Genomic DNA, 18986 nt, shown 5'->3' on the forward strand with positions numbered 1-18986 from the left:
ACCGAGTACGAATGTATCCGACACTGAGTCAAGACCGAGTACGAATGTATCCGACACTGAGACAAGACCGAGTACGAATGTATCCGACACTGAGACAAGACCGAGTACGAATGTATCCGACACTGAGAAAAGACTGAGTACGAATGTATCCGACACTGAGACAAGACCGAGACACTCAATATGTGGTCTCGAGACTGGACTTGAGTACTACAACACTACAGTGGAATTCACACACGTACACACACACATTGATCTTATAGTCAGTTAACACACAAAACACACATACGTAGGCACACATACATACAAACCCCCCCCCCACACACACACGAGGTACTGTGGACACACACACACACACACACACACACAGTACTTCAGCTGGGTGTCGCCAGAAATCCCCTTTTTAAACACAAAACATTTATGGCTGCATATTTCGACAGTGTGGCGTGAGAGGTGGCTGAGCATCCTACGGTAGCCTGGCTGGCTCTACTGTATATAGGTCAGCAGGGAACTTCTGAAGAACGAGAGTGTGAGTCCCACATGTCACCCTATTCCCTATTATATAGTGCACTACTTTTGACCAAAGTACGGTGCAGCCCTAGTCTTGTCTGACATCCGTGGCTCGAAGGCCTGTATGCACATGTGGGCCTCAATAAAGAGCATGTTTTTTTTTGTTCTAGATACAGTAGAGACCCTGTGATTAAAGTACACGTTCAGGAATGTAACATGCATTGTATCACCACAATTGAAATGCTGAAATGCACATATGTTGTAATTATATCTGCATCCACAACATGTCAGTCACGGTGGTGGGAGTGGGAGTGGTGGGGGGGGGGGGGGGGGGGGGGGGGGTGTTGTTATTGATTACTAATGTATTTCACAAAACATAACCCTGACCTTAGAAATTATATCCAAAATAAATATACACCCTTTGGGGGAAATCATGGGGGATCCACATCACATCAGCCAATCGCAAACCAAAACCCAGATGTTACCATGACCTTGACTTGCACAGCTAAACATTTATGTTATTTTTCTAATTTGCAAATAAATACAGAATGCCAATTGGCTCCTTTCATTGTTCTAGTGGTCATAAGGATGGATTCTATCGGAGATCATAAACCTGTACTCACACGCGCAGCAGTGTTCTAGGATATTGGACCGTTGGCTTTCATATTTTCCGAATTAATCAGCGCGGCTCAAGCAATTTCTCCAACTGTCAACACATTCAGATGAATAGAGGAGGCATACATGAAGCCGCTTACGCTTGAAGCCAATTACGCTTAAGAACACTCTCTAAGGACCCCCACCCGTCCCCTATGTACAGGTCTAGCATTAGCTTCCCCTCCCCCAATCCTAACCTTAAGCATTAATAGGGGAAATGCAAAACTGACCCAAGATCAGCATCTAGGGGCAACTTGCCCCTATTTTATTTATTCCACCTTTATTTAACCAGGTAGGCTAGTTGAGAACAAGTTCTCATTTACAACTGCAACCTGGCCAAGATAAAGCAAAACAGTGTGACACAAACAACACAGAGTTATACATGGAATAAACAAACATACAGTCAATAATACAATAGAAAAAAGTCTATATTCAGTGTGTGCAAATGAGGTAGGATAAGGGAGATATGGCAATAAAGAGGCCATAGTGGCAAAATAATTACAATATAGCAATTAAACACTGGAGTGATAGATGTGCAGAAGATTAATGTGCAAGTAGAGATACGGGGGTGCAAAGGCTTAAAATAAATTAAATAAATAACAGTATGGGGATGAGGTAGTTGGATGGAATATTTACAGATGGGATATGTACAGGTGCTCTGTGCTCAGTGATCTGTGAGCTGCTCTGACAGCTGGTGCTTAAAGTTAGTGAGGGAGATATGAGTCTCCAGCTTCAGTGATTATTGCAGTTCATTCCAGTCATTGGCAGCAGAGAACTGGAAGGAAAGACGGCCAAAGGAGGAATTGGCTTCGGGGGTCACCAGTGAGATATACCTTCTGTAGCGCGTGCTATCGGTGGGTGTTGCTATGGTGACCATGGAGCTGAGATAAGGCGGGGCTTTACCTAGCAAAGACTTATAGATGACCTGGAGCCAGTGGGTTTGGCGACGAATATGAAGTGAGGGCCAGCCAACGAGAGCATACAGGTCACAGTGGTGGGTAGTATATGGGGCTTTGGTGACAAAATGGATGGCACTGTGATAGTCTGGATCCAATTTGCTGAGTAGAGTGTTGGAGGCTATTTTGTAAATGACATCGCCGAAGTCCAGGATCGGCAGGATAGTCAGTTTTATGAGGGTATGTTTGGCAGCATTCGTGAAGGAGGCTTCGTTGCGAAATAGGAAGCCGATTCTAGATTTAATTTGGATTGGAGATGCTTAATGTGAGTTTGGAAGGCGAGTTTACAGTCTAACCAGACACCTTGGTATTTGTAGTTGTCCACATAAGTCAGAACCGTCCAGAGTAGTGATGCTGGACGAGCGGGCAGCTGTGGGCAGCGATCGGTTGAAGAGCATGCATTTAGTTTTACTTGCATTTAAGAGCAGTTGGAGGCTACGGAAGGAGTGTGGTATGGTATTGAAGCTCGTCTGGAGGTTAGTTAACACAGTGTCCAAAGAAAGGCCAGAAGTATACAGAATGGTGTCGTCTGCGTAGAGGTGGATCAGAGAATCACAGGCAGCAAGAGCGACATCATTGATGTATACATAGAAAAGAGTTGGCCCGAGAATTGAACCCTGGGGCACCCCCATAGAGACTGCCAGAGTTCCGGACAACAGGCCCTCCGATTTGACACACAGAACTCACAGAGAAGTAGTTGGTGAACCAGGCGAGGCAGTCATTTGAGAAACCAAGGCTGTTGAGTCTGCCAATAAGAATGTGGTGATTGACAGAGTCGAAAGCCTTGGCCAGGTCTATGCACAGTATTGTCTCTTATCGATGGCAGTTATGATATTGTATAGGACCTTGAGCGTGGCTGAGGTGCACCCATGACCAGCTCAGAAACCAGATTGCATAGCATAGAAGGTACGGTGTGATTCGAAATGGTCGGTGATCTGTTTGTTAACTTGGCTTTCGAAGACCTTAGAGAGTCAGGGTAGTATAGATATAGGTCTGTAGCAGTTTGGGTCTAGAGTGTGTCCCCCTTTGAGGAGGGGGATGACCGGGGCAGATTTCCAATCTTTGGGGATCTCAGACAATACGAAAGAAAGGTTAAACAGGTGAGTAATAGGGATTGCAACAATTTCTGCAGATAATTTTAGAAAGAGAGGGTCCAGATTGTCTAGCCTGGCTGATTTGTAGGGGTCCAGACTTTGCAGCTCTTTCAGAACATCAGCTATCTAGATTTGGGTGAAGGAGAAATGGGGGAGTCTAGGGCAAGTTGCTGTGGGCTGTTGACCGGGGTAGAGGTGGAAAGCATGGCCAGCCGTAGACAAATGCTTATTGAAATTCTCAATTATAGTGGATTTATCAGTGGTGACAGTGTTTCCTAGCCTCAGTGCAGTGGGCAGCTGGGAGGAGGTGCTCTTATTCTTCATGGACTTAACAATGTCCCAGAACTTGTTGGAGTTTGTGCTACAGGATGCACATTTCTGTTTGAAAAAGCTAGCCTTTGCTTTCCTAACTGCCTGTGTTAACTGACCCCTACAGCACCAAACCTTTGCCAACCCTCTTGGAGAGCTACTTTTGTTCCAGCCCAACACACCTGGCTGGGCCGTATTAATTAGGAATCAAAACTAAGAAAACGGATGGAAACAGAGAGGGACTCCCTGAACTTGTCCAATGAGGAACACTTGTTTTGCTACAAACATTTTGCCACGTTGTGCTCTTGTAACCATATAGCTTCCGTCCCTCTCCTCGCACCTACCTGGGATCGAACCAGGGACCCTCTGCACACATCGACAACTGACACCCACGAAGCATCGTTACTCATCGCTTCACAAAAGCCATGGCCCTTGCAGAGCAAGGGGAACAACTACTTCACGGTCTCAGAGCGAGTGACGTCACCAATTGAAACGCTATTAGCACAAACCACCGCTAACTAGCTAGCCATTTCACATCGTTTACACTCTAATGAATACTGCCCTGGTTCTACTAATCAGCTGCTGATCAGGACCTTGATTAGCTGTATCAGGGCTGGAGGGCTTTAACAAAAAACCTGCATTCCCTGTCGCTTCACTAATTGACAAAGTAGTCCACAAACTTTGTGTGCTGTAGATCTACATCCAACACTAATGAAAAGACTAACCAAACCCAGGAGCTTGCTACGTCTGATCTAATCTAATAGAGTCTGTTCAGTGTTCTTTTGTTGGACTTTCTGAGGGCTGAGGGAGAGAGGGAAAGAGCTAGGAGTTGAGGGAGGAAGAGAGTGGGACCAGTGCAATGTACTTTATCTCTGGAGCTGGTTATCTGCTAATGGCTGTCCTGGAGAGACAGAGGAGCCAGAGACATGGCAACAGGCCAGACCGGCAAATGCCTTAAGCTCTGGAGACGAGGCCTGCGTCCCAAATTGCCTATGGGCTTTGGTCAAAAGTAGTGCACTACCTAGGGAATAGGGCCTCATTTGGGACACAAACGAGGGGGCTTCCAGCTGTTAAACCACATTTCCTCTCTTACTCTTTGGACGGTCTTTCTTTCTGTACAAAAATGTTGACCTTGATAAAATACCTATTATCTAGAATCATCTCTACATACAGACGTCAAAGTTGATTGTCACTTTGCAGCATGAAACCACCTCACTTGACACGTCCTCCTTTACCTTGACCTCTCTTTCTCCCACCACTCTCTCCTCATCCTGTCTCAACTAGGGGAATGTGAGGTGTGTGATGGGTGGTAACTTGTGGGTTAAGGTCCAGCTGCTGACACTGTTTGATCTCTACCCAACACACACACACACACACACACATCCTCCCCCCATTCTCCACTTGTCAGAGCATGCTTCAGATGGAGGGGTAGCCTGGCCTGGTCTGGTTTTCTCCCATGGTAACTTGTGGGTTAAGGTCCAGCTGCTGACACTGTTTGATCTCTACCCAACACACACACACACACACACACACACACACACACACACACACACACACACACACACACACACACACACACACACACACACACACACACACACACACACACACACACACACACACACACACACACACACACACACACACACACACATCCTCCCCCCATTCTCCACTTGTCAGAGCATGCTTCAGATGGAGGGGTAGCCTGGCCTGGTCTGGAGATGGAGGGGTAGCCTAGTGTTTAGAGCGTTGGACTAGTAACCGGAAGGTTGCAAGTTCAAACCCCCGAGCTGACAAGGTACAAATATGTCGTTCTGCTCCTGAACAGGCAGTTAACCCACTGTTCCTAGGCCGTCATTGAAAATAAGAATTTGTTCTTAACTGACTTGCCTAGTAAAATAAAGGTAAATAACACTGGTAAGCCATAACCATGGTAACCCTGCTCTGTAGTTTGTAATTGGCCCAGACACACAACAGTACAGGAGAGAGAGAGAAAAACTAAGAAGAGAGAGAGTTCATATTTTATTGTTTATTTCACTTGCTTTGGCAATGCAAAACATATGTTTCCCATGCCAATAAAACCCCTTAAATTGAATTGAGAGACAGAGAGAGAGAGTGACACCGAGAGAGTGAGAGTGACATAGAGAGTGCGAGAGTGACGCAGAGAGAGAGTGACGCAGAGAGAGAGTAATAGAGAGAGACCGAGGGAGAGAGAGAGAGACCAAGAGAGAGACACAGAGAAAGTGAGGGAGAGAGAGAGAGACCAAGAGAGAGAGAGAGAGAGAGTGAGAGAGTGACACCGAGAGAGTGAGAGTGACATAGAGAGTGCGAGAGTGACGCAGAGAGAGAGTGAGAGAGAGACAGGGAGAGAGAGAGAGAGACCGAGAGAGAGAGAGAGAGAGAGAGAGAGAGACAGAGAGAGAGAGAGAGGGAGAGAGAGAGAGACCAAGAGAGAGTGAGAGTGACACCGAGAGAGTGAGAGTAACATAGAGAGTGCGAGAGTGACGCAGAGAGAGAGTGAGAGAGAGAGAGAGAGAGAGCGAGAGCGAGAGCGAGAGAGTGACACAGAGTGTGAGAGAGAGAGAGACACACACACAAGGCTCCTGATGGGCCTTTCTAATTCACATGAAAGCCCAGATCTGCTGATGGAGTAAGAGAGAGCTGGGTCTCGGGCTTCGGGTTCGATGACATGGGTTGTTAACAAGAAACCTGATGACAATGACTTGCACCTTTCTTTCCAAGCCAGCAGCGGAGAGACACTGACGTTTAGCCTCTCCGTCTCAACATTCCAGATTCCAAGTATCTCTGGTGAGGATCGGGGTTAGTGGGGAACTTTCAGTCATAAAATAGGTGGTGATAGCCTCAAACTTTGATTTGGTATAGTCCTATACTACAAGGCCAAAGGTTTCATGTACAGTAAATATGGAATAGCTTCAAAACCTCATGATGGGTGGACGAATACCAACGATTAAGTGCTTTTGATTAATATATTTTAAGTCTACCTTTACTTATCCAGGTAAATGTACTAAAAATCAAATCCCTTTTTCAAAATAATCGGGTCTTTATAAGGTTATCGTGCACAAGTTCCATTTCTAAAAAGCAACTATATACAATTTACCAGAGTTACCATCTAAGCCACCAACCATGAGTAAATAAGATGACTAGCTATGTGGTAGGCCATTATGATGGAATGACTAGGGCTAAGTCACAATAGAGCTTTCTGGATGAATGGGCTTTAACACAAGGGGAACACCAAATCCAATATCCGCAAACAGGAAGAGTGGACAGAGAGAGAAACAGAGAGACAGAGAGACAGAGCGAAGAAAGAGACAGAGAGACAGAGAGAAGATAGAGAGAGAGAGACAGAGAGATAGAGCAAAGATAGAGAGAGAGAGAAAGAGTTAGAGAGGCAGAGAGAGAGACAGAGCGAAGAGAGAGACAGAGAGAAACAGAGAGACAGAGAGAGACAGAGTGAAGAAAGAGACAGAGACAGAGTGAAGAGAGAGAGACAGGGAGAGGCAGAGAGAGACAGAGAGACAGAGTGAAGAGAGAGAGAGATGCAGAGATAGAGAGAGAAACAGAGAGACAGAGACAGAGTGAAGAAAGAGACAGAGACAGAGAGACAGAGCAAAGAGAGAGAGTGAGAGAGAGAGAGAGAGAGAGAGAGAGAGAGAGAGAGAAAGAGTTAGAAAGAGTTAGAGAGAGACAGAACACAGAGTACAGAGAGAGACAGAGAGACAGCGCATAGAGAGAGAGAGAAAGAGAGAAAGAGTTAGAAAGAGTTAGAGAGAGACAGAACACAGAGTACAGAGAAAGAGAGAGATCGAGAGAGACTGCCTGTAGTTACACACTGAGTAAATGAATCTGAGAGGAACTGGTGGTCAGCAGTCTCAGCACTGTGCAGATTACACAGGGATAATACTGCACCTGAAACAACACACACACACGCACTCGCACGCACGCGCACACACACAAATGGGGGGAAAAAACGCACATGCCCACACAGAAACACACACACACACATGCCCAGTTGCGCGCGCACACACACACACACACACACACACAGTGGGTAACGTGAAAGTCAAGCTTAAGCCTAAGGCTATGGGTAAATGAAAATAAATCCAGTTTCTGGTAATGTGGACTAATACCCAAACAATACATCACCCAGATGCTAGCAGGACTACCAGATGCTAGCAGGACTACCAGATTTACATTGGATGAGTGTTAAAACCACTACTAGAGAAAATATACACGTAGATCCACTAAACTTTCTGGTTTCTACTAGAATCTACTTACCAATGCATCGAGTTTTGTCAGGAGACGGGATGTAGCCAGAGGGACAAACACAAGAGTAACTGCCCACCGAGTTGAAACACTGTCCTCCGTCACACATGCGGGAAATGGTGACACACTCATCCACATCTGACAGGAAAGAGATACACGTTATAACCTGGTGTCTCATTGGTGTCAGACAGCAAGGAAAATCTTTGACTCATGTATCACCTATGACTAAATGTCATTTTTGTTGAAATGTGTATTTTGTGAATGTGAATAAAATACTGTAAGCTATAATTCCCAATCTCCACAATACACAAAACAACACAAAATTAAAGACCACATTTTTCACAAATTTATTTCACAAATAGGGACAAATTTACATTTTCTGTATATACTGCTGCCTACACAATTGCCCCTTGTGGGATAAATAAGGTATTTTGAATTTAAATTGAATTCAACTTTGCAGTCTGCCTACAGTAAGGGGCTACAGTAAGGCTACGCCCCAAATAGCACCCTATTCCCTATATAGTGCACTACATACGTACTAGGTTGTCATTTGGGACTCGACCCTAAGCCAGTTCTGTGCTCAATGGTCTCTCACTGTTAATCCCAGTGTATATCTTTACAAAGAGTGACTTGCACTTGAAGAATCCAAAGCATGTTGGAGAGGCAGTAAAAAGAAAAGAGAGGGAAAAGCGTGAGAGGAGGTTCGTATTTACCTTTGTCACTGAAACAGTGGGCTCAGTGTTGGGACTGTTACCTCAGTAAACTACAGTCTGCAGCACTAACATACTGGACCACGTCTCAAAAAAAAAAAAAAAACGACTTGGAGAGAGGAAGACGCCATTTTGAGACTTCAAGGGAAGGAACGTCTCAATGTTCAGGTATTTTGTTCAGGGACAGTAGGACAGATATTTACCTTGTCAGCTCGGGGGATTCGATCATGCAACCTTTCAGTTACTAGTCCAACGCTCTAATCACTAGGCTACCCTAGAGTCTACCCGAGTAGACTCCACACTGAAAGAAAGAGACCTCAAGGATACTTCTTTGATTCTAACTGTGTTGACTTTTTAAATGCTAGACCCTATTTGAAATATAAACACGTAGACAATTCGATCATTGTTTACGAGGATGTAATTAGGGGTGAATGAGCGGTTTCGTAAATAAGTACCTTGCACCTAGAGGGTGAAACAGACGTATGTTATAGACGAACTGAGAAGATTAAAGAGACGGTAGGAGGATAGCAATTAGCCACGAGGCTAACACAACAACGGGAATTGGCGAGGGTCGAGCCTAAAGCCCAAGGAATTTACAAGACTGTAATTACGAGGTTCTAAATAGCTTGTTAAGTGTCTTGGACTCTGAAATGGTTTCAGAGGAAAGCCTTGTCATGAGTAGGCATTAGGCTAAGGCCAAAAGGCAGAAGGCCTAACATACGGCTTGCATAGAGGAACGTTGGGAGTTGGGAGTGACGTGTGGGACAATAACACTCAGTGTTTAAGTTTAAAGTGTGGTATTTCAGTTTTAAACCTAAAACCTGCCGTTTATCCTTACCGACAACCCTGTTCCTGGAGAGCCTCCGTCTTGTAGGTCAACTCCAACCCTGTTCCTGGAGAGCTACTGTCCTCTAGGTTAACCTTAACCCTGTTCCTGGTGAGCTACTGTCCTCTAGGTCAACCTTAACCCTGTTCCTGGAGAGCTACTGTCCTGTAGGTTTTCACTCCAACCCTGTTCCTGGAGAGCTACCATCCTGTAGGTCAACTCCAACCCTGTTCCTGGAGAGCTACTGTCCTCTAGGTTAACCTTAACCCTGTTCCTGGTGAGCTACTGTCCTCTAGGTCAACCTTAACCCTGTTCCTGGTGAGCTACTGTCCTCTAGGTCAACCTTAACCCTGTTCCTGGAGAGCTACTGTCCTGTAGGTTTTCACTCCAACCCTAATCTAGAACACTTGATTCTAATAATTAGCTGGTTGATAAACTGAACCAGGTTAGTTACAACTGGGGTTGGAGTTAAAACCTACAAGAGGGCAGTTCTACAGGAACAGGGTTGGAGAGCCCTGCCTTAAACTCTCAAAGTTATAACTCACCCTAACCCTAGAGGTTCTTGAGGTCTATACAGTCATAATCTTTACGAGCTAAAGAAATAATTGTAACGATGCATGTCCATAAATCACAGTTCTGCCGTTTGCTTCGGTTTAGACAAACGTTACATATAGACCAGATTTGATGAGATCATGTTGCTAACACCCACTTCTCACTAAATCATCTTACTGTTTCATTCCATGTACCCAGTGTGTTCACAAAGATTTCACACCCCTTGACTTTTTCCACATTTTGTTGTATTACAGGCTGAATTTAAAATGGAATTACATTTAGATTTTTGTTCACTGCCCTACACAAAATACCCCATAATGTCAAAGTAGAATTATGTTTTTTTTATTTGTTTTTAAATGTATTACAAATGAAAAGCTGAAATGTCTTGAGTCAATAAGTACTCAACCCCTTTGTTATGGCAGGAGTAAAAATGTGCTTAACAAGTTACTTAATAGGTTGTATGGACTCACTCTTGTGTGCAATAGAGTTTTACATAACAATTATCTGTAAGGTCACTCAGTCGAGCAGTGAATTTTAAACACAGATTTAACCACAAAAGAACAGGGAGGTTTTCCAATGCCTCAAAGAAGGGCTCCTATTGGTAGACGGGTAAAAAAGTCTGACATTGAATATCCCTTTGAGCAGGTGAAGTTACTCATTACACTTCGGATGGTGTATCAATATACCCAGTCACTACAAAGATACAGGCGTCCTTCCTACCTCAGTTGCCGGAGAACAAGGAAACCACTCAGGGATTTCACCATGAGGCCATTGGTGCATTGCTAGTTCAAATCAATATAAAAAGCAGACATTGAATGTTCCTTTTGAGTATGGTGAGTATAAATTACTTTTTGAGTATTAATTACACTTTGGATGGTGTATTAATACACCCAGTCACTACAAAGATACAGGTGTCCTTCCTAACTCAGTTGATGGAGAGGAAGGAAACTTCCCCATGAGGCCAATGGGGACTTTAAAACAGTAACAGAGTTTAATGGCTGTGATATGAGAAAACGTAGGATTGATCAACAACATTGTAGTTATTCCACAATACTAAGCTGTTTGCAACAAGGCACTAAAGTAATAGAGCAAAACATTTGGCAAAGCAATTAACGTTTTGTCCTGAATACTTAGTGTTATATTTGGGGCAAATCCAATCAACACATAATTGAGTACCTCTCTCCATATTTTCAAGCATAGTGTTATCATGTTATGGGTATGCTCGTAATCGTTAAGGACGTTTTTTAGGATAAAAAATAAACAGAATGGAGCTAAGCACAGGAACAAATCCTAGAGGAAAACCTGGTTCAGTCTGCTTTCCACTAGACACTGGGAGATTAATTCAGCAGGACAATAACCTAAAACACAAGGCCAAATCCACACTGGAGTTGCTTACCATGAAGACAGTGAATGTTCCTGAGTGCCCGAGTTACAGTTTTGACTTAAATCTACTCGAAAATCTATGGCAAGACCTGAAAATGGTTGTCTAGCAATGATCAACAACCAATTTGACTGAGCTTGAAGAATTTGGAAAATGGGCAAATGTTACACAATCCAGGTGTGGAAAGCTCTTAGAGACATACCCAGAAAGACTCACAGCTGTAATCACTGCCAAAAGCGATTCTAACATGTGTTTGAGTCAGGGGGTTGAATACTTATCTAACCAAGACATATTAGTGTTTTATTTATCATATATTTTGTTCAAATGTTAGAATGTTTCTTCCACTTTGACACTACAGATTATTTTGTGTAGATCGTTGACAATTCAATCCATTTTAATCCCACTTTGTAACACAACAAAATGTGGAAAAAGTCAAGGGGTGTGAAAACTTTCTGAAGGTTCAAGTAGTGGACTTCTGTATATTCCTTAGGATGTTAAAGAAATACTCATTACAATACCCAACAAAACTATACAGGGTAGCCGAGTGGTTAAAGCGTTGGACTAATCACCGGAAGGTTGCAAGTTCAAATCCCTGAGCTGACAAGGTACAAATCTGTCGTTCTGCCCCTGAACAGGCAGTTAACCCACTGTTCCTAGACCGTCATTGAAAATAAGAATTTGTTCTTAACTGACTTACTTAGTTAAATAAAGATAAAACACTATTTTTTTTATCTTACTTCAATATCCATTATTGTGTATCTTGAGCGGTTTAACGGTAAATTAGATAAAAAGGGAAATGAGAGAAAAAAGTATAATTAAGCCCAAATGTCCGCCACCATTTCCTGTGTTACTCACCCTCGCACTTCTGGGAGCCCTCTTTCTGCCTGTGGCCAGCTGGACACTTGCACTCGTACGAACCCACGGTGTTGATGCAATTTCCTCCCTGGCAGAGTCCCGGGATGGCCTGGCACTCGTCAACATCTGGGCAAATGAGAGTGGAGCACATAAACAACCACAACTGCGTTCAGGTCAACGCTGCACACTGTAAAATGTAATCGGTCTCCATAATTAGAAGCCTTATTGAATCCTAATTCGAGTTTCATTCCAAACGCTAATATTCACAACAGCCTCAACAGCCTCAACTCATCAGGGCCAGAATTCCACAGGGATGCTGGCCAATGTTGACAATGATTCCCAGTAGCATCAAGTTGGCTGGAGGTCCTTTGGGTGGTAAACCATTATTTTTTATGTTGTACTTTTTACCCCTTTATCTCCCCAATTGGTATTTACATTCTTGTCCCATCGCTGCAACTCCCCTACAGACTCAACAGCCATGCATCCTCTGAAACACAACTCTGCCAAGCCGCACTGCTTCTTGACACACTGCTCGCTTAACCCAGAAGCACCAGTGTGTCAGAGGAAACACCATCCAACTGTTCACCGAAGTCAGCTTGCAGGCACCCAGCACGCCACAACGAGTGGGATGGAACAAGGAAATCCCGGCCAGCCAAACCCTCCCCTAACCCGGACGACGCTGGGCCAAATGTGCGCCGCTTTATGGGTCTCCCGGTCACGGCCGGCTGTGACACGGCCTGGGATCGAACCCGGGGCTGTAGTGACAACTCAAGCACTGTGATGCAGTGCCTTAGACTGCTGCACCACTAAGGAGGCCTGGTGGTGGATCATTCTTGATACACACGGGAAACTGTTGAGCAGCATTGACACAAACCGCCTGGTACGTTGACACAAACCACCTGGTACGTTGACACAAACCGCCTGGTAAATTGACACAAACCGCCTGGTACGTTGACACAAACCACCTGGTACGTTGACACAAACCGCCTGGTACGTTGACACAAACCGCCTGGTAAGTTGACACAAACCGCCTGGTAAGTTGACACAAACCGCCTGGTACGTTGACACAAACCACCTGGTACGTTGACACAAACCGCCTGGTAAATTGACACAAACCACCTGGTACGTTGACACAAAACGCCTGGTACGTTGACACAAACCACCTGGTACGTTGACACAAACCGCCTGGTAAGTTGACACAAACCACCTGGTACGTTGACACAAACACAAATACACAGTACTAATCTCTGGTAGATCACAGTTACCCATGTTAATCCATAAACAGTAGTAATATCTGATAGATCCCAGTTACCCAGTTACCAATGTTAATGCATAAACAGTAGTAATCTCTGATAGATCCCAGTTACCCAGTTACCCATGTTAATCCATACACAGTTACCCATGTTAATCCATACACAGTAGTAATCTCTGATAGATCCCAGTTACCCATGTTAATCCATACACAGTAGTAATCTCTGATAGATCCCAGTTACCCATGTTAATCCATAAACAGTAGTAATCTCTGATAGATCCCAGTTACCCAGTTACCCATGTTAATCCATACACAGTAGTAATCTCTGATATATCCCAGTTACCCAGTTACCCATGTTAATCCATAAACAGTAGTAATCTCTGATAGATCCCAGTTACCCAGTTACCCATGTTAATCCATAAACAGTAGTAATCTCTGATAGATCCCAGTTACCCATGTTAATCCATACACAGTAGTAATCTCTGATAGATCCCAGTTACCCATGTTAATCCATAAACAGTAGTAATCTCTGATAGATCCCAGTTACCCATGTTAATCCATAAACAGTAGTAATCTCTGGTAGATCCCAGTTACCCATGTTAATCCATACACAGTAGTAATCTCTGATAGATCCCAGTTACCCAGTTACCCATGTTAATCCATACACAGTACTAATCTCTGGTAGATCCCAGTTACCCATGTTAATCCATACACAGTTACCCATGTTCATCCATACACAGTAGTAAACTCTGATAGATCCCAGTTACCCATGTTAATCCATACACAGTAGTAATCTCTGATAGATCCCAGTTACCCATGTTAATCCATAAACAGTAGTAATCTCTGATAGATCCCAGTTACCCAAGTTAATCCATAAACAGTAGTAATCTCTGATAGATCCCAGTTACCCAGTTACCCATGTTAATCCATACACAGTAGTAATCTCTGATAGATCCCAGTTACCCATGTTAATCCATAAACAGTAGTAATCTCTGATAGATCCCAGTTACCAATGTTAATCCATACACAGTAGTAATCTCTGATAGATCCCAGTTACCCATGTTAATCCATAAAAAGTAGTAATCTCTGATAGATCCCAGTTACCCATGTTAATCCATAAACAGTAGTAATCTCTGGTAGATCCCAGTTACCCATGTTAATACATACACAGTGGTAATCTCTGATAGATCCCAGTTACCCATGTTAATCCATACACAGTAGTAATCTCTGATAGATCCCAATTACCCAGTTACCCATGTTAATCCATAAACAGTAGTAATCTCTGATAGATCCCAGGTACCCATGTTAATCCATACACAGTAGTAATCTCTGATAGATCCCAGTTACCCATGTTAATCCATAAACAGTAGTAATCTCTGATAGATCCCAGTTACCCATGTTAATCCATACACAGTACTAATCTCTGATAGATCCCAGTTACCCATGTTAATCCATACACAGTAGTAATCTCTGATAGATCCCAGTTACCCAGTTACCCATGTTAATCCATACACAATAGTAATCTCTGATAGATCCCAGTTACCCAGTTACCCATGTTAATCCATAAACAGTTACCCATGTTAATCCATACACAGTAGTAATCTCTGATAGATCCCAGTTACCCAGTTACCCATGTTAATCCATACACAGTTACCCATGTTAATCCATACACAGTACTAATCTCTGATAGATCCCAGTTACCCATGTTAATCCATACACAGTAGTAATCTCTGATAGATCCCAGTTACCCAGTTACCCATGTTAATCCATAAACAGTAGTAATCTCTGATAGATCCCAGTTACCCAGTTACCCATGTTAATCCATAAACAGTAGTAATCTCTGATAGATCCCAGGTACCCATGTTAATCCATACACAATAGTAATCTCTGATAGATCCCAGTTACCCATGTTAATCCATAAACAGTAGTAATCTCTGATAGATCCCAGTTACCCATGTTAATCCATAAACAGTAGTAATCTCTGATAGATCCCAGTTACCCATGTTAATCCATACACAGTTACCCATGTTCATCCATACACAGTAGTAATCTCTGATAGATCCCAGTTACCCAGTTACCCATGTTAATCCATAAACAGTAGTAATCTCTGATAGATCCCAGCTACCCAGTTACCCATGTTAATCCATACACATTTACCCATGTTAATCCATACACAGTAGCAATCTCTGATAGATCCCAGTTACCCATGTTAATCCATACACAGTAGTAATCTCTGATAGATCCCAGTTACCCATGTTAATCCATAAACAGTAGTAATCTCTGATAGCTCCCAGTTACCCATGTTAATCCATACACAGTAGTAATCTCTGATAGATCCCAGTTACCCAGTTACCCATGTTAATCCAGTTAATCCATAAACAGTAGTAATCTCTGATAGATCCCAGTTACCCATGTTAATCCATAAACAGTAGTAATCTCTGATAGATCCCAGTTACCCAGTTTCCCATGTTAATCCATACACAGTAGTAATCTCTGATAGATCCCAGTTACCCATGTTAATCCATAAACAGTAGTAATCTCTGATAGATCCCAGTTACCCATGTTAATCCATACACAGTAGTAATCTCTGATAGATCCCAGTTACCCATGTTAATCCATAAACAGTAGTAATCTCTGATAGATCCCAGTTACCCATGTTAATCCATAAACAGTAGTAATCTCTGGTAGATCCCAGTTACCCATGTTAATACATACATAGTGGTAATCTCTGATAGATCCCAGTTACCCATGTTAATCCATACACAGTAGTAATCTCTGATAGATCCCAGTTACCCAGTTACCCATGTTAATCCATAAACAGTAGTAATCTCTGATAGATCCCAGGTACCCATGTTAATCCATACACAGTAGTAATCTCTGATAGATCCCAGTTACCCATGTTAATCCATACACAGTACTAATCTCTGATAGATCCCAGTTACCCATGTTAATCCATACACAGTAGTAATCTCTGATAGATCCCAGTTACCCAGTTACCCATGTTAATCCATACACAGTAGTAATCTCTGATAGATCCCAGTTACCCATGTTAATCCATACACAGTAGTAATCTCTGATAGATCCCAGTTACCCAGTTACCCATGTTAATCCATACACAGTACCAATCTCTGGTAGATCCCAGTTACCCATGTTAATCCATACACAGTAGTAATCTCTGATAGATCCCAGGTACCCATGTTAATCCATACACAGTAGTAATCTCTGATAGATCCCAGTTACCCATGTTAATCCATAAACAGTAGTAATCTCTGATAGATCCCAGGTACCCATGTTAATCCATACACAGTAGTAATCTCTGATAGATCCCAGTTACCCATGTTAATCCATACACAGTACTAATCTCTGATAGATCCCAGTTACCCAGTTACCCATGTTAATCCATACACAGTACTAATCTCCGATAGATCCCAGTTACCCAGTTACCCATGTTCATCCATACACAGTAGTAATCTCTGATAGATCCCAGTTACCCAGTTACCCATGTTAATCCATACACAGTAGTAATCTCTGGTAGATCCCAGTTACCCATGTTAATCCATACACAGTAGTAATCTCTGATAGATCCCTGTTACCCATGTTAATCCATACACAGTAGTAATTTCTGATAGATCCCAGTTACCCATGTTAATCCATGCACAGTAGTAATCTCTGGTAGAGCAGTCGGATAACCCGAAGAATCATAACTGTTATTATAACTGTTGAAACGGTTGACTATCGGAGGGTTTGGTTCGCTTAGATCTTTCATTGCATTTATAATACACTCAAACCAAAATGGCTGCTTTAGCTGTGGCATATCATAACATGCATGTCTCTAGGCTCAGTTAGATGATGAATGAGCACTCCTCTCTCTCTTGTCTCTCTCTCATCAGTCAGGTTGAGACTACCACATGCACATATTAGGACATATTTGGTTTTGATGTTCCAGTCAGGTTGAGACTACCACAGACCCGTGATGCTCCCCATAAACTCCTTGGCAGGGATTTCAAACATGGAGAGAATGGCTCCATACTGCAGTGATTTAACCCACGCTTGTCTCAGTCTGCAGCATGGCAGCCTTTTCTTCCCCATCACCCCACACTGGTGTCAGTATGCCATCTGGAATGGCTTGGCCGTAATGTCTACCACATTGGTGGTGGGGCGACAAGGTGTTAATAAACAACACACCTAACGCTTTTTTTGGTTTGTGTCTTCATTCTTTACTAGCATCTGCAAAGCAGAGTTATATTTGCTGTATTTGTGTACATGATAGGTAAATGTAGATCAAGTAAATGTACTATTTGATATACTGCAGATTTTGCAGGTTTTCCTACTGTAATCTGTCTGTAATTTTTATCACAGGTACACTTCAACTGTGAGAGACGGAATCTAAAACAAAAATCCAGAAAATCACATTGTATGATTTTTAAGTAATTAATTTGCATTTTATTACATGACAAAAGTATTTGATCACTTACCAACCAGTAAGAATTCCGGCTCTCACAGACCTGTTAGTTTTTCTTTAAGAAGCCCTCCTGTTCTCCACTCATTACCTGTATTAACTGCACCTGTTTGAACTTGTTACCTGTATAAAAGACACCTGTCCACACACTCAATCAAACAGACTCCAACCTCTCCACAATGGCCAAGACCAGAGAGCTGTGTAAGGACATCAGGGATAAAATTGTAGATCTGCACAAGGCTGGGATGGGCTACAGGACAATAGACAAGCAGCTTGGTGAGAAGGCAACAACTGTTGGCGCAATTATTAGAAAATGGAAGAAGTTCAAGATGACGGTCAATCACCCTTGGTCTGGGGCTCCATGCAAGATCTCACCTTGTGGGGCATCAATGATCATGAGGAAGGTGAGGGATCAGCCCAGAACTACACGGTAGGACCTTGTCAATGACCTGAAGAGAGCTGGGACCACAGTCTTAAAGAAAACCATTAGTAACACACTACGCCGTCATGGATTAAAATCCTGCAGCGCACGCAAGGTCCCCCTGCTCAAGCCAGCGCATGTACAGGCCCGTCTGAAGTTTTCCAATGACCATCTGGATGATCCAGAGGAGGAATGGGAGAAGGTCATGTGGTCTGATGAGACAAAAATAGAGCTTTTGATCTAAACTCCACTCGCCGTGTTTGGGGGAAGAAGAAGGATGAGTACAACCCCAAGAACACCCTCCCAACCGTGAAGCATGGAGGTGGAAACATCATTCTTTGGGGATGCTTTTCTGCAAAGGGGACAGGACGACTGCACCCTATTGAGGGGAGGATGGATTGGGCAATGTATCGCGAGATCTTGGCCAACAACCTCCTTCCCTCAGTAAGAGCATTGAAGATGGGTCGTGGCTGGGTCTTCCAGCATGACAACATGCACGAAACACACAGCCAGGGCAACAAAGGAGTGGCTCCGTAAGAAGCATCTCAAGGTCCTGGAGTGGCCTAGCCAGTCTCCAGACCTGAACCCAATAGAACATCTTTGGAGGGAGCTGAAAGTCCGTATTGCCCAGCGACAGCCCCGAAACCTGAAGGATCTGGAGAAGGACTGTATGGAGGAGTGGGCCAAAATCCCTGCTGCAGTGTGTGCAACCCTGGTCAAGAACTA

At 43.4% G+C, this 18986-nt stretch overlaps 1 protein-coding gene across 2 annotated transcripts in view; it reads right to left on the bottom strand.

The window, feature by feature from the left end:
- fbn2 (fibrillin 2) overlaps nucleotides 1-18986 on the bottom strand; it is a 349375-nt gene that overhangs the window by 275287 nt on the left and 55102 nt on the right. For both annotated transcript variants that reach the window (XM_036976697.2, XM_090233643.1), the window contains 2 exons: nucleotides 12129-12254; nucleotides 7817-7942 (listed from right to left, as the gene is read on the bottom strand). In XM_036976697.2, coding sequence (XP_036832592.2) covers nucleotides 7817-7942; nucleotides 12129-12254 — 252 coding nt within the window. The remainder of the gene's footprint in view (nucleotides 1-7816; nucleotides 7943-12128; nucleotides 12255-18986) is intronic.

The sequence above is a fragment of the Oncorhynchus mykiss genome, chromosome 5 (genome assembly GCF_057628025.1).
Source record: "Oncorhynchus mykiss isolate SJ-2025 chromosome 5, ASM5762802v1, whole genome shotgun sequence".
Taxonomy (NCBI): Eukaryota; Metazoa; Chordata; class Actinopteri; order Salmoniformes; family Salmonidae; genus Oncorhynchus; species Oncorhynchus mykiss.